The sequence below is a fragment of the Chinchilla lanigera genome, unplaced genomic scaffold (genome assembly GCF_000276665.1).
Source record: "Chinchilla lanigera isolate Chin_1 unplaced genomic scaffold, ChiLan1.0 scaffold00033, whole genome shotgun sequence".
In the NCBI taxonomy this organism is placed as follows: Eukaryota; Metazoa; Chordata; class Mammalia; order Rodentia; family Chinchillidae; genus Chinchilla; species Chinchilla lanigera.
In genome coordinates, this window is record NW_004955434.1 from 7,651,874 (window position 1) to 7,666,961 (window position 15,088).

The following is a 15,088-nucleotide window of genomic DNA, read 5'->3' on the forward strand; positions in this document are numbered from 1 at the left end:
TTCCCTTATACCAAGAAAATCTTTACAGCAAATGTAAGTCGTTTTGAAGTGTCTGTGCTAACATCACATCAGGCCCATACTCTTATAGAGAATCTCTCATTATATTTTACAGCAGTGTGTTTTAGCACAATGATAGTACTAGGAAAAGCAGAAAACAATTCCTATGAATTGAAAAACTTGCCCATTTCAAACAAGGGCTATTTCATTATCAGCAGGACGAGCAACCACTATCTTCACCTGTGATTGAGAGAAAAACACTGTAAAATCGTTTCCCTGCTAGGGACAGACAACAGTGCCAGTTGGGCTAGGGACAGACCACAGCATGTGGCAAGGAAGCTGTAGGTGGAGTTTCCTTCACATTTGATCTATGTCAAGAAACCTGACTTCTAGCTTATACTTTCGTTGGACCTGCCCAAGCATCACCAGACTCTTCCAAACCAATACCTCAGTGGAGGGGTTTGCTGAAAATTTTGTGCTGAGCTTTTTCTTCTGATGTCCACCATGACAATTCTGCATTTTTTGTTCTTTTCCAAACTTCTAGCTGCCTAGTTGTAAGCACTTATAAATAAATTCTGAATGTGTTACGGAGGTTCTCTGAAATGTTCTAAAAAGGGTACTTCTTGGTCAGGGAGCTTTACTATCCTAGAAATCCAGTATATGAATCATGACATCCAGTGAGATGTCCAATAAATTGGCAATCTGTCTGAACAGCTCTTTGTACTTCCTTCCTTGAATGACTTTTTATTTCTAAATTTATTTATTTTGGTACTTACTTTGGAGTGTGTTTAGATCACAGTTATAAGCCAAATTCGCTCTATTCTCTGAAGAGATAAGAGGCTATAGCTCAGAGTCCACAGGTAGGGAAAGCCCTAAGGAACAGGGATTCAGAGGGACAGAGCTAGAGAGGTCAACAGGCTCTTTTCTCAAGTGCAAAGAGACACGTAACAGAATGACTAGCCAGGAAAAGGGAAGAAAAAAGGGACAGTTTCTATAGATTCAACTCTATGTCTCTTCCATGAGGATTTTTATGTTACTATTAGGTTGTTAGAAATGATGCTAATGTAAAGAAACAGATTTACAGCTAAAAACTAAAACCAGGCTATGATAGGTATATAGATAGATTGATTGATTTAGGTCTGGTTTTTGGGTGAGTACCAAGGAGCTGAAGGGTGTAATTTATTGTTTTGGGGCAGATTTGGCTTTTCAATTGCAACTTGATTTACACTAATATTTAACTTAGCTTGTACATTATAAACATCTAATAACAAAAAAAGAAAGATTAAGAGTAGTAGGACTATCAAGAGACATTCTGCAAGGCAGAGGAAAAAAACACTGCAACAAAACAGTAAACACATATATTAGGCATCTGATTTGTTTATCACTGTAAGAGGGAGAATGAGTGTGTATACGTGGATATGAGTTTGGCAGATCATACAGCATAGATCAAAGTAAGCTAATTAAAAATAAATATCCCTATTCTGAAGTGGCATACAAAATAATATATAGGCGAACATTTTTCATGTTAATTAAACTCATGGAGTAAGACAGTCTTTTTTCCTACAGTTAGTTCTACAACTTTCTAGTTTTGATTCGAGGTAACTTTCAACCACCATTTTCCTCACTGGTGGAAGAGAGTGGGACACATTAACACATCTTTTGCAAGGTTTGGGTGAATATTAAATAAGCTACTTGCTGTGATTGAGGCAGCGGTGAATTTTATGGATGTCAATGGATTTTGGCCTCATGTACTCCTCCACTGTGTAAACAGGCACTTCTGCACCTGGTGTTGGGAAAGGGAGGTCACCCTAGAGGCTAAGAGAGGGTAGGCATGATATCACGTGACTGGAACATGAGAAAACAGCCTTTTTCTTAAATTTTCCTCTCTTTTTCCCCCAAATGAAGAAATTTTGAACATAATATGCCCATGGCCAGCAGGTGTAAGATAGCCAACAGGTGTTTGAGTTATCAGCGCTGTATGAGAATATCAAACATACACGGTTAGACTTAATTTGTCTTCTAGGCTAAATAATGGACTGATGGGCTGCAAACAGCTCAAACAATTTTCCTACAAACTGGGTGAAGGTACAGTAAGCAGACACATCAACAGGTATGCTTAGATCTTTGATTTTACAGAAGGCATTTATATCTTATTTTTTCATTTAGATTTCATTCATACATGTTTGCCTCACATGACAATCTGTCACATCCATTTACATTTTTCACATGTAGTTTAGAAAAAAGAATGCCAGATTCTGTGCCCTGGTTGCGGCCACCAACCAAAGCCAAACACCCCATGTGTTTTGTTTCTCCTCAGTAGAGGGCATCAGAAACACCAAACAAAGGAACAACCTAACCATGAATGAGGCCAAGGCCCAGGGGCAGAAGGTAAGGCAGGAGGGAAAGCCTGAGGCTACTGCAGACTGCAAAACAGTGAGAGATTTTATCCAGAAAGTGACTCCTTCCTCATGGCAAGCTAGATTTGGAGAAGAAATCCAGAGCAGCACACACCATATTTAAGAACATTTAAGCAGGAGCCATTTTGGGAAAGTGCAATTTGTTTAAGACTGATCCAGAGAACAACTACAGAACAACTTCACTTTAGGATTTCCAATGTTACCCTACCACAGTGACTAGGTATGAAACAACCATAACAGAAAGTCACTGAGAGTGGATGAGCTAGACACAGCCCCGCTCCTGGGAATTTTAAGCTCAGGTTGGAAAGGACATGGAGCCTGCCCTCTGTGGGGAGGAGTCATGCCCAGGGTGTGTGGTTTTCAGAGGTGGCTGGATCCTAAAGTGCTACCAGTAAGTCTAGAAGTCTACTTGAACCCCTGTCCCCATTGCCTCTAACAGATTAGGGGGTGTGACTGTCTTCCTCATCTACCAACACAAGCAAGGACTTGCCTAGGCTTGGACAGCTGCCACAGCCTAGGATGTACAAAGAGACCTCTGGAGCGATGGGTACATCACAAACCCACAGAATATAAAGCTAGGCAGAGAAAACCATGACCTGCTGGATTCCAAGACTGCAGACCCTGGAAAGAAATCACTCATTTAAAAATGCAGAGAAATTGGTTTTTTGGATTTTTCTTTCCACTGGTATTTTAAGGTTGGGTTTTTTTCCTCTTGTTTCATGTTTTTCCCTTTTTTATTTTAATTTGTTCCTATTTTTCTTCTTTTCCTTGCTTGTTCTTTTCTGTTACCTTTATCAAATTCTATTAATTTCCTTTTATTCCTTAATAGGATATTTTATCTCATATTTCTTTCCTTCTCATATTCCATTGCTTAAGTTTTCAAATTTTAATTCTTTCATTCTCCCTCTGAGTAACAGTTCAAAGAACCATTAAGCTTTATTAATCTTTAATAGTTAAATTTATGCTATTAGTATTGAATTCTTTTTTATCGTAAAGTAGAGGTGTAGTTGTTGCATTGAGTAGAATTTACTATATGTCAATATTTGCTTTTTCTTAGTTTTTATACTATAATTATAGATCTTGCTTCTATGGCTAAGTTTACTTATTCTTACGATATGTCAATATCTAGTTTGTCTTCAACGCTATTACTGTTGCTGATTTTGTTGCTGTTGTCAGGGTGGCACAGTGTTGCTATTAATTGGTCTTGTGTGTATGCCAATATATGGACTGTCTCTGTCATTAACAGTACTGCAGTCCATTTCCAGAGAACTGAGTGGTGGGGCATCTACCCTGCATCCTCCCCTTCCAAATAAATGAAGGCAGTTGGATTTTGGGACAGAGGCAAAGATCTAGAGTTGGGCACATCCACACTACCTGACCAAACAACAGACACTAACTAAAGACAATGCCATACGTGGGTCTGGGGATTTATCTCAGTAGCACAGCACCTGCCTGGCAAGTGCAAAGTTATGAGTTTGATTCCCGGTACTGGAAAAAAAACAACAACAAAAAAAGACACTGCCATACTAGCAAAAAGTTTTTTCAACTATAATGGGCTTGTAAACCTCAGCACATGCACGTGGACACACACACACACACACACACACACACACACACAAGAAAAAAAGAAAAGAGAAACCGAAAGAAACATGAGAAGACAAGGCAACAAAACGCTTCCAAAACTTCTCAACTCCTCCAATGATGGGGAGGTAATCAAAAACCACACAGTTGAATTATTTGAAAGTATAAAACAGAAGATAAAAAGCAGATCAATAATGTGCTTGGTGGGCTCAAAGAAGATATAACTAAAAAGATAATGGACTTAACGAATAAAATATTGAGGTGAAGGAACTAATGAAAAAAGCTAGCTGAGCTAAACAAAATGATGTAAAACATAAATGATCAGTTGAGCAAAGAATTAGAGTCCAAGAAAAGGTATCAAAATGCAGGAGATTAAAAATTCTATTAGAAGTATGAGCAACAGGAGTGACCAATGTAAGGACAGGATATTAGGACTAAAGGACAGGGCTAATGTCAGTGACCAATTATTCAGAGATACCTTAAAACAATAAGAGACCATGAAAAATGGATCAAACAGCTGTTGGATGATGCAAAAAGAGTAAGATTAATTGGAATCAGTGAAAAATCAGAAGATAGCATGGCATAAAAAATCTGTTAACAGAAATAACAGCAAAAACTATTCCAATATAGGTGAAGAATTTGATAGATGAGTGAAGCATACAAAGCTGCAAATAGCTACAATCAAAGGAATTATTCCATGACACATCAAAATTAAAATCTCAGAAGCCCAACCCGAAGGCATAATCTTAAAAGCTGCTTGAGAAAATCAATGAATCAATCATAAAGGTAAATCCATTAGAATGATAGCACATTTATCAACACAAACATTTAAAGGCCAGGAGAGCTTGGAGTAAAGTGTTTCAAGCCACAAAAGAAAACAACTTCTAACCCAAATATATATCCCACAAACTATCTTTCAAAATGGATGGAGAAATAGGATGTTTTTGTAATAAACACCTTAAGAAATTCACAACCACCAAACCAACACTTCAAAAAAATTCTCAAGGATATCCAAGAAAGAAATAATGCAATACTATTCATAATAACATAAAAAATTAAAGACTGAGCTATTAACCTAAACAAAGAAGTAAAAGACCTCTAAAATGAAACTTACATCACACTGAAAAAGGAAGGACATCTTCCTCATCATTTCTCATAAGAAGAATGTCAGCAAATGGAAAGATATCCTCATTCCAGCACAGGTATAACCAACATAAGGGTATACTTCCAAAAATGATATACAGATTTAATGCAATTTCAATCAAAATGCCAATGCCATTCCTCACACATCTAGAAAAAAAATACTAAAATTTGCATGGAATCAGAAGAGATAGTCTTTGAAGCACATGGAACTTTCTCTAAAAGCAATCCTGAGCAACAAAAGCAATATAGGTGGCATCACAATCCTAGACTTGAAGTTACACTATAAAGCTACAGTGATTAAAACAGCATGCTATTAGCCCCCAAACAGGCATGTGGATCAATGGAACAGAACAGAAATAGTAGAAACAATCCCAGGTACATACAGCTATTTGATTTTTGACAAAGGGGTCAGAAACATACATTGGAGGAAAGACAGACTTGGATATTCACATTGAGAAGATTGTGTCTAGGCCCCTATATCTCAGCACATACTAAAGAAAAATCAAAATTGATCAAAGATTAAATGTTTAAAGAGATATATTTAATGAGCTGGAAGATAAAATAGGTAAAATTCTTGAAGACATAGGCATAGCCAAGGACTTTCTGAACAGAAGCTCAATGGCACAAGAAATAACAGAAGAATCAACAAATGGGATCATATCCAATTTAAAAACTTTTAGACAGCAAAGAAACAACCAACACAGTGAAGACACAATCTACAACATGGGAAAAAATTCTGCCAGCTATTCTTTGGACAGAGGACTAACATCAAGAATATGTAAGGAACTAAAAAAAAATAGAATCCCCAAAATAAAAGACCCAATCAAAAAATGAGCAACTGAAATGAACAGACACTTATCAGAAGAAGTACAAACAGCCAATAAGTACATGAAAAAAACTCACTTACCTATGTTGGCCTATATTAAGATACCATCTTACTCCAGAGAGAATAGCTATCACTGAAAAACCTAATAATAACAACTACTGGCGAAAATGTATGGAAAAAGAACTCTTCTATATTGTTGGTGGGAATGTAAACTAGTACAACTACTAGAAATCAGAGTGGAGATTACTCAAAAAACTAAAAGCAGAAGTTCTATTTGAACCAACCATCTCCCTTCTAGGTATCTTCACAAAAGAATTAAAATCATCATATTACAAGGATACATACATACTTGTGTATATAGCAGCACAATTATTTATAATACCTAGATCTTGGAAACAATGTATATGTTCATCAACAGATTAATGGATAAGGAAAATGTGGTGTTTATACACAAGAGAGTACTATGCGCCACCACAGATAAAGATAAACTTGAGGTATTCATAGGTGAATGGATGCATTTGAGACCATAATGTTAAGTGAAATAAATCAGACACACACAAGCTTAAATATTATATGGTTTCTCTTATAAGAAAAACACTACATATATACATTTACATATATACATATATATACACACACATATGAGATAAATAGCAAGTAGAATTTCAAGTACCTCCCCAAATTCCATTATTTCAAAATAATTCTAAATATATGTTAATTTGATTAAATTATACTACTAGTTTATCTTAGTTCACTGGAAAGAAAGTTTAAATTAAAAAAAAAAATAAAAAAAAAATAAATGGAGTCACACAGTAAAAAAAAAAAAAAAAAAAAAAAGAAAGTTTTATATCTATTTTTTCTTTGTGAAAATTCTTTTGGTCTGTCTTATATTCTGAATAAGTACTTTGAAGATAATAATCCACTGTGTATTAATGATTATTATTATATTTTGTTATGAAAGTTTATTTTATTGTTTTATAAAATAAAAAAATTAAAGAGATAATTATGCCAATAAAGCAAAAAAGTCTGAGGGAATGAATACATCAGTCAGGTTGAGCATTTAAGCAGAGGAGACAAAAGAATCAGCAATAGAAAGAATATAACAGTATTAAGGCAGTACATTTCAGAAATAAATCTCAATGTGAATGGTCTCAATGCCTCAATGAAAAGACAGAGACTAGCAAAATAGATCAAGAAACAAAATTCAACAGAATGTTATATACAAGAAACACACTGAATCCAAAAATAAATTTAAGACTAAAAATCAAAGGATAGGAATCAATATTCCATGCTATGGGAACAGGAAATCAAGCAAGAATAGTTATCCTACTGTTAGACAAAATGGCCAATCAGTCAAAACTGATCAGAAGGGGCAAAGAATATCACTACACATTGTTTGAAAGATTCAACAGGAAGTTATAACAATAAAAAATATATAGAACAAACACTACTGGATATATTAAGATACCATCTTACTGGATATAGAACAAAAAACATTAATAAAATTGTACTGGAGGACCTCAATAACCCACTGTCATACATCAACAAGATAAAACGTCAACAAATATTTGAGTTGAATCACACCCTTGTACAAATGTACTTAGTGTTCCACTCATCAAAAACAAATACATAGTCTTTGCAGCACATGGAACTTTCTCTAAAATAGACCATATACTAAACTATAAAGCATGGTTAAGAAAATACAAAAGAATTGAAATTATTCAATGTGTATTATTAGACCACAGAAAAATGAAACCAGAAATGGCAAAACAAACCATGGAGATTACACAAACACATGGAAATTGAACAATATATTCTTAGTCAATGAGTCCCAGAAGAAGTCAAGGAAGAAATCAGACAATGTCTAGATCAAATGATAATGCCAGTACAACATAAAATAAAAGCAACAATACATCTTGAACCCTGAGTTGAGAAATCTTTCAGTACTTAATGTAGAAGCCAAGTGGGCATTTTGCAATGTCTATGTAACTAAAGAAAAGATCAATAGGGGAAGTCATATCTGAGAAAAGTACTGATTGTTTTGGTTATAGAACTTTGGCCTATTATTTAAAAGCAACAGTGATTCTTTCTTAATTTCACACATACCTTTGGCATCATTTAAGCACAATTACCTACAATAAGGACAATATTCTACACAGAAACATAGATTTATATACTGTAAGAAAAGGAAAAGAACACTCTTTCAATTAATGTTCTCAATATGCTTAAAAGTTACAGCCATCCCACCCTGAATGTCCCTGATCTCATCTGAATATGCTTAATATGCAATTTATTTATATTAGAGCACTTAGGCAGATTCTTGAAGATTCTGATATATTTTCATTTATACTATATTATTGTATTTATTAAACTAGGAAAAGCATCTAATAATATTTATCTTCACTTTTTAAAGTTAACTAAGCACACACACAGCTTAAAAATGAGCACACCTTCTTTACTATTTTAGGTAATCTTTGCCTGACCTAGTATAATCCAACTAGTTAAAGTACCCCCAATTTAATATAATAAAAATGAGTCAGTGCTAAATCATTTCAACATTTGCATTTATTCCTCATACCAACTACCTCTTACATTAGCTTCAGAGTTTTCACTTTTTGACACTTCTGAGGATAAGACATTTTGACTACAAACTAGAATTCTAACAAAGAGAACCCTCCCACACACATTATTAGTTCCTAAAGCATGGGCTTGAAAGTCACGCTGTGTGTTTGAAAAAAGTCTTTACCATTTATTAGTTATGTGACCATTTAATCACTGTGCCTGAGCTTTCTGCATAAACCTTAGACATCTATTTATAAAAAGGATAAAACAGAGCCTCTCTGAAAGAACTGCTGTAATTATTATTATTATTTTTTTTTTTTTTTGTCTTTTTGAGACAGGGCTTCACTATGCAGTTCAGGCTGGCTTGGTTAACATTATAGCTCAGGCTGGCTTCAAACTCACAGTGATCCTCCTGCCTCAGCCTCCCGAGTGCTGGAATTATAGATGTGTGCCACCTGCCCGCTTAAATGTTTTACTACATGCAAAGGACTTAAAACTGTGCCGGCACATAGTGTCTAAAACATGTTACCTGCTGCTATTGTCACCTTCCCACCCCTCCTCTTCACCTTTCTGAAACAGAATTACTTATTTTGTTTTGAAGGCTGGGAGAAAGAGCCAACAAATACAAGGGGTGTTCAAAAAAATACAATGAAGGTTTAAATTAAAAATAACATCACAGTAAAAGACACATTGCCAAGAACAATGGGACAAGTACTGTATGTTTGAAGTGAGGGAAATATTTTCAGGAGATTAATGGAAATAGGTCTTTTACTATAATAAATGTTTTGATTTAAACATTCATTTTTTGTTTTATCAAATATGTATGGCAACTTCTTCATATAAAAACATTAGCTGTCCTCATCCACCTTATTGAACAGATCCACGACAGTGTATCCTCTGGTTCTTCACCAAAGTCAAAATGACCATGAAAGGTAAATGTTTTAAGCAAGTTCAGGGCATCAAAGAAGCCCCAACAGCACAACTAAAAACATGAACGACGACATTCAGAACAACTTTAGGAAGTGGTAGGAAAGCTAGGATAAGTGTGCTTGAAGTGAGGGGGGAGTATTTTGATGGGGCTTACTGACAATGCGTGTTTTACTGTAATTAATTTTAAAAATTAAATGTTCAACATGTTATTGTGACCATACCTCATACATCACTCTTTCCCTTGCATTCCTAGCCCTTAGCCTTATCAGAAGAATTACTCTTTCATTGTTCCCATTCAATAGGTTTAAATCCACTCGTGCTTAAACTTTTATTTTGCAGAGATACTTTCACATGATGCAATCTCTAATTTTATAATTCTTTGATTAAGAACAAACATGAAACAGAAGGGTTTAACATTTTAATGACAAGACTGTAATTTGCTTGTTTCTCTGTTAGGTGGCTTGAACCACCACTGGTACCTACGTGACTGTTCCATGCATGACTACACTACTTCTACCGCAAGGTGCCCGATGGAACAGTTATGTGTGTACCACCAGTGGTTCAGTGAGAACATATTCAGGACCCTTTACAATGATTTCACAGCCTCTCTTAGGTCTGAGGCTCACTTTGGTGAGAATCACAGCTTCAATCAAAAACTAATATACTTAGACTGAAATGTAATTCAGGTTCTTTTTATCAAAATACAGTGGGTCTTTCATCTTCTCTTACCTCGCCCATGACTGCTATGGGTGTTTCTCCTGTTGCCTGAGCAACACGATGTTCTACTAAGTAGAACATATACTCATCATAGAGTAGACGGATCAGGTGGAAGGAGCCAAAGCTAGCAGCACTGCGTAAGGTTAAGTCCCGAATAACCATTGAGCTGTGCCAAGAGAAAAGACATATATAACCAATATTAGTGATGACAATTAGACATGAAGCTTTCATCCTTATTAAAAGAAGCTGCCAGCATGAAATTTGCCATGAAATAATTTCATTATTGAAAGCAGGTAGCTCAACTAATTTAAACAGAATGTTAAAGAGATACTAAGGCTCTAAGGCTCAGTTCTCATCAGAACTAGACAGGGAAATATCATTCTACTACCATAGGTATGGCTCCACTTCCACTAATGAGTCAGAATTCAACAACAACATTTTTCAGAGGTTGACAACCTGTAGTAGAGCAGTTCAAAGTGAAAATCTTAACTGATGTTAGTTAGCACTCTGTCTTCTATAAATGATAATGACCTTTAGGATATACTTTGGGAAAAATATGTATCTGAATAAGATATAAGTACAAAATAGCTGTATATGACCAGGTACAAAAATAATAAGGAAAGGTAACAGAAAGTTCACGTAGAATGCAGGTGACTATGTATGAGGATTCCAACTAGTCTTGTTGGAAGGCAAATTTATTAAGTGATTCCAGTTTCTTACTGATTTTCTTTAAACTAAGGTGATTTACCATTAGAAACTAGCATGATAAAATCAACTAAAATGCTTATATTTGAAAGTTATGAACATTTAATTCATATAATACCCAAATATGAATATCAATAGAATACTAACAATAAATTCTACAATGTTCAAAATAGAAACAAGTCCAAAATAAAACCTTGGCCTCACCTAAGATGTGCCAATCATTAAACTTGATCATGTACTCTAAATTTCTTTTACATTTGTCACTTAGAGCAAGAATATATGTACTTATGTAAGTGTAATTGTCCTCAATTTAAGTCAGTGGCTTTTTTCTAAAGATTTTTGTCCTACAAATACTAAATCTCTATGCCTTATTTTGCAATGAAGAATTGTGAAATGCCAGGCACAATGGCAAAATAGAAGATTGCATTTATGTGTTCTGTTTTGGTTTTTAACCTATTTAAATTAGACGCTACTAATACATTGAATTCCATACATTCAGTTTGCCAAGGGACAGATCATCATTGTACATCTGAAACTCAGAAGTGTGAGATTCTTATTTTAGCGGTTCATTAATTGACTGCTGACCTCAAGTAATATCTCCGAGATTGTTTTCTTCTCATAGAAGAAAATGAAAGCAATGGTTTCAGTCTAATCTAACAGATATGGTTATTTCAAGGAAAAATGAGCTAAAGAATGTGAAATCAACTTATGAATAGAACACAACTCAAAGTATAAGTGACTGTGATTAGAACATACATAATAGGAAAATTTGAGTTTCTTATTCTTATTTGTTTATGGCAGCAAGAAAGGGATTACTATATGATAATGGCAGTGGACCTCTCAGTTCCACTGATCTGTTTACAAAAAGGAAAAAGCTCCATAAATTTGGAGTTAGACCTAGGCTACCACTATGCGATCTTCAGTATGATCATAAAATATTTTGTAAGGCTCAAAGGTTAGCCTTAGAGTTGAATGAGATAAGTAAGGTAGCTCCTCTTTATCTATGGTCTTGATTTCCTTGTTTTTCAGTTACCTGTGGTCAACTGCAATCTGAAAATATTAAAGAAAATTCCAGAAATAATTTATAAGTTGCACACAGTGTGCTCATCTGAGTAATGTGATGCAAGGCCATGATGACCTTCTCTTTGCTTCCTGGGATGCAGCTCATTCTTTTGTCCAGTATATCACACTGCATTCCCTACCTGCCTGTTACCTAATGGCTGTCTTGGTTATCAGATGCTCTGTAACATTACACAGTGCCTGCATTCAAGGAAACTGCATTTTCCTTAAATGGCCTCAATGTCCAAGCGTAGGAACGCTGGTAATTTGGATATGCCAAAGAGAAATTGTAAAGTGCATCTTTTCAGTGAAATGGTAAAGATTCCTGACTTATGGAAGGAAAAATTATTGTATATTGAGACTGCTAAAATCCATGGTAAGAAGAAATCTATTTGTAAAATTGCAAAGGAAAAAAAATTTTTGCTAATTTTGCTGTCATGGCAATAGTTGTGGCCACAATGCATGATGGATGCTTAGTTAAGGTAAAGAAGGCATTAAAGTTTAGTATTCTATACCAGCTGCAGTTTAGTGCCCACTAGGTATCTTGGAATATATCCCCATGGGCAGGGTAGGACTGATGGCTACTGTTAGGGAAACCACAGTGACACCTCAGTTGTTGAACAGTGCCAAGCTTAACTTTCCATTACTCCATCAGCAAAGTTAGGAGAAAATTCAGCTCAGTGTTCCTATCTTTGCTCAGCAGTCAACCAAAAGTCCAACTTGAAAAATCCTGTATGGGCCAAGAGTCAATCGCAGGTTGCATCTCACCGTCAGCACAAAGGGGTGGTGCTTCAGTCTAAGTACTGCTCTTGCCCAGACAATACACACAGTGCTTGTGTTATTGCTTCAAAACATTAGTCACTGTGCTTTTATTTTTTCTGCATTTTATAGGCATAAAATATTGTAATGATAGCTCCAAAGAAAGTTACTGATAGCAGCAATAAAGCTAAAAGAAAAACTGTGAGAACCATGATAGAGTTAAAGAAAACAATCATTGAAAAATTTGTTAAAATCCTGTAAATATGAATTTGTAAGTATAAGTTTTGGGCCTCAGAACCAGTTTGTTTGTTTTCCATTATTTCTTATGGAAAAAATATGTTCAGTTCTCTAACTTTTCAGTGTTTGGAATAAACTGAGTTTGACAACTGAAGTGTCATTGTACTCATTACTACACTGCTACATACATTAGAATTAATAACATATTCATTACCATAAATGCCAGTTCCAGTGGATATTTCATTAGAATCAATCAAGTATCCTAATGAATTCCTCATGTTTAGATTTCTACATCTACAGCTACATGCAGAACATATATGAAAAAATTCTGATCATAATTCTACCTTTCCTTTCCTAAAACTCAGTGACACATCATTCACTTGTAAAAATAAATTATATGAATCTATTTGAAATTAAATATTTCTTTGCCTACAGAGAAAATTCTAAGAGAAGAGAATCTTCCACTTAAAAAAGCAAAAGAAAAACAACACAAAGATAACAATGAAATATTGTATAATATTTTACCCACACTAACACAAACCTGAAGGCAATAATTTGAAACTATAGTAAGAACAAAATATTAGCTCTTCATTGCATCCATCTTGTTGAAGAAAGTAAATATTTAAAATGCTAACCAAAGGAGACAAAGATTTAAAAGCATACAAAAATATAATTACTTTTACTTGAAATTAAAGAAATGCAAATTAAGGTAAGATACCACATTCTGAGTATCTTACTGTAAGAGATTAGAAATCCCAGTTTTAGAGAAGGCTTTAGAAAAGAACTTTTGGCTTCACAAGTATAAATTTACAAAATTTTCTGCAGAGGGGACTTTGATAATACTTGTCAAAACGGAAAGTGTCAAATTCTTTGACATAGCAATCCTAATTCTAGAAATTCATGCAAGAGTGCAAAGTTGGTTGTAATTGCAGCAATATTTATATTAGTGAGAAAAACTAAAACTAGTATAATGTTAATGAAATAAAATGTGGCTCACTTATATGGACTTATATGTAGTAGTTAAAAAAGGCAGACATACATTTGCTAACATGGAAATATGTTCATCATATAATATTAAGTTGAAGGACCAAAATATATGAGCTCATTTACATTAAAATTCTCTATATAGTTAAAACAAATCCTATTCTTAAATAAATAAGACTATCTGGTACTTAATTAGCACTGAAATGGCACACTTCATTAAAACAGCTTTGGTTACTTTAAAGCATCCACACCCTTTACCCAGATTTATCTTAAGATACACATACAATTTTCTAAAAAGATAATCATTACATACATTTAAAAAAATTCTTTCAAAACACCAAAAGATATGTATGTGTTCAATAATAAGAGAATAAGGATATATTTCTATAATGTATGACACATACATACAATGGAATAACTTTAGGACATTCAAAATTACAGTAGCCCATTTATTCACAGAAATTGAAATTGTTCTGACTATGCGCAGAGTCTTAAAAGTATTTAAATGGAAAATGCCTAAAATAAATATTCACATTTAAAATTATGCTCCATTCTGAGTAGTTTGGTGAAATTTTATGCAGTCCTATATTGTCCTGCTCAAGATATGAATCATCCTTTCAGTGAGTATAACCATGTAGTGTACACTTCTCACCTGTTATTTATTTAGTAACTGTACTCGTTATCCAGATCACCTGTGAAAGTATTATAATGCTTGTGTTCTTACTCTGTTACCTAATATATCACAGGGGGCCATTATTTATCTTATTTCATCTCTTTACATAGGCATTGCATCACCTCACACCATTACAAGGTAAGTGCAAGTACAGTAACATTTTGAAAGAGAAAACACATTCATATAACTTTTCTAACAGTATATTATTAAACTTGTTCTATTTTTATTGTTTTAATTTCTTATGTTTAATTTATAAATTAAACTTTATTTTAGGTATGTGTATATGTACAGGAAAAAGCAAAAGTGCGTGTGTGTGTATGTAGTTACAGTTATAGCCATATATAGTTCAGTACTACCTGCCACTTCAGGCATCCTCTAGGGATCATGGAGGGTACTACCGTATGTTTCCAAAGACATTTAATGACAAGAAGTGTTCACCATACAATGTTGAATGAAAAATGTTCAGGGAAATATGTAAGCAATAATTTGATAAACAAC

General features: G+C 34.4%; 1 protein-coding gene across 7 annotated transcripts in view; it reads right to left on the bottom strand.

The window, feature by feature from the left end:
- Window positions 1–15,088, bottom strand: part of Rfx3 (regulatory factor X, 3 (influences HLA class II expression)) — a 274,694-nt gene that overhangs the window by 16,511 nt on the left and 243,095 nt on the right. For all 7 annotated transcript variants that reach the window (XM_013516360.1, XM_005388617.2, XM_013516355.1 and 4 more), the window contains one exon: window positions 10,186–10,339. In XM_013516360.1, the coding sequence (XP_013371814.1) occupies window positions 10,186–10,339 (154 nt within the window). The remainder of the gene's footprint in view (window positions 1–10,185; window positions 10,340–15,088) is intronic.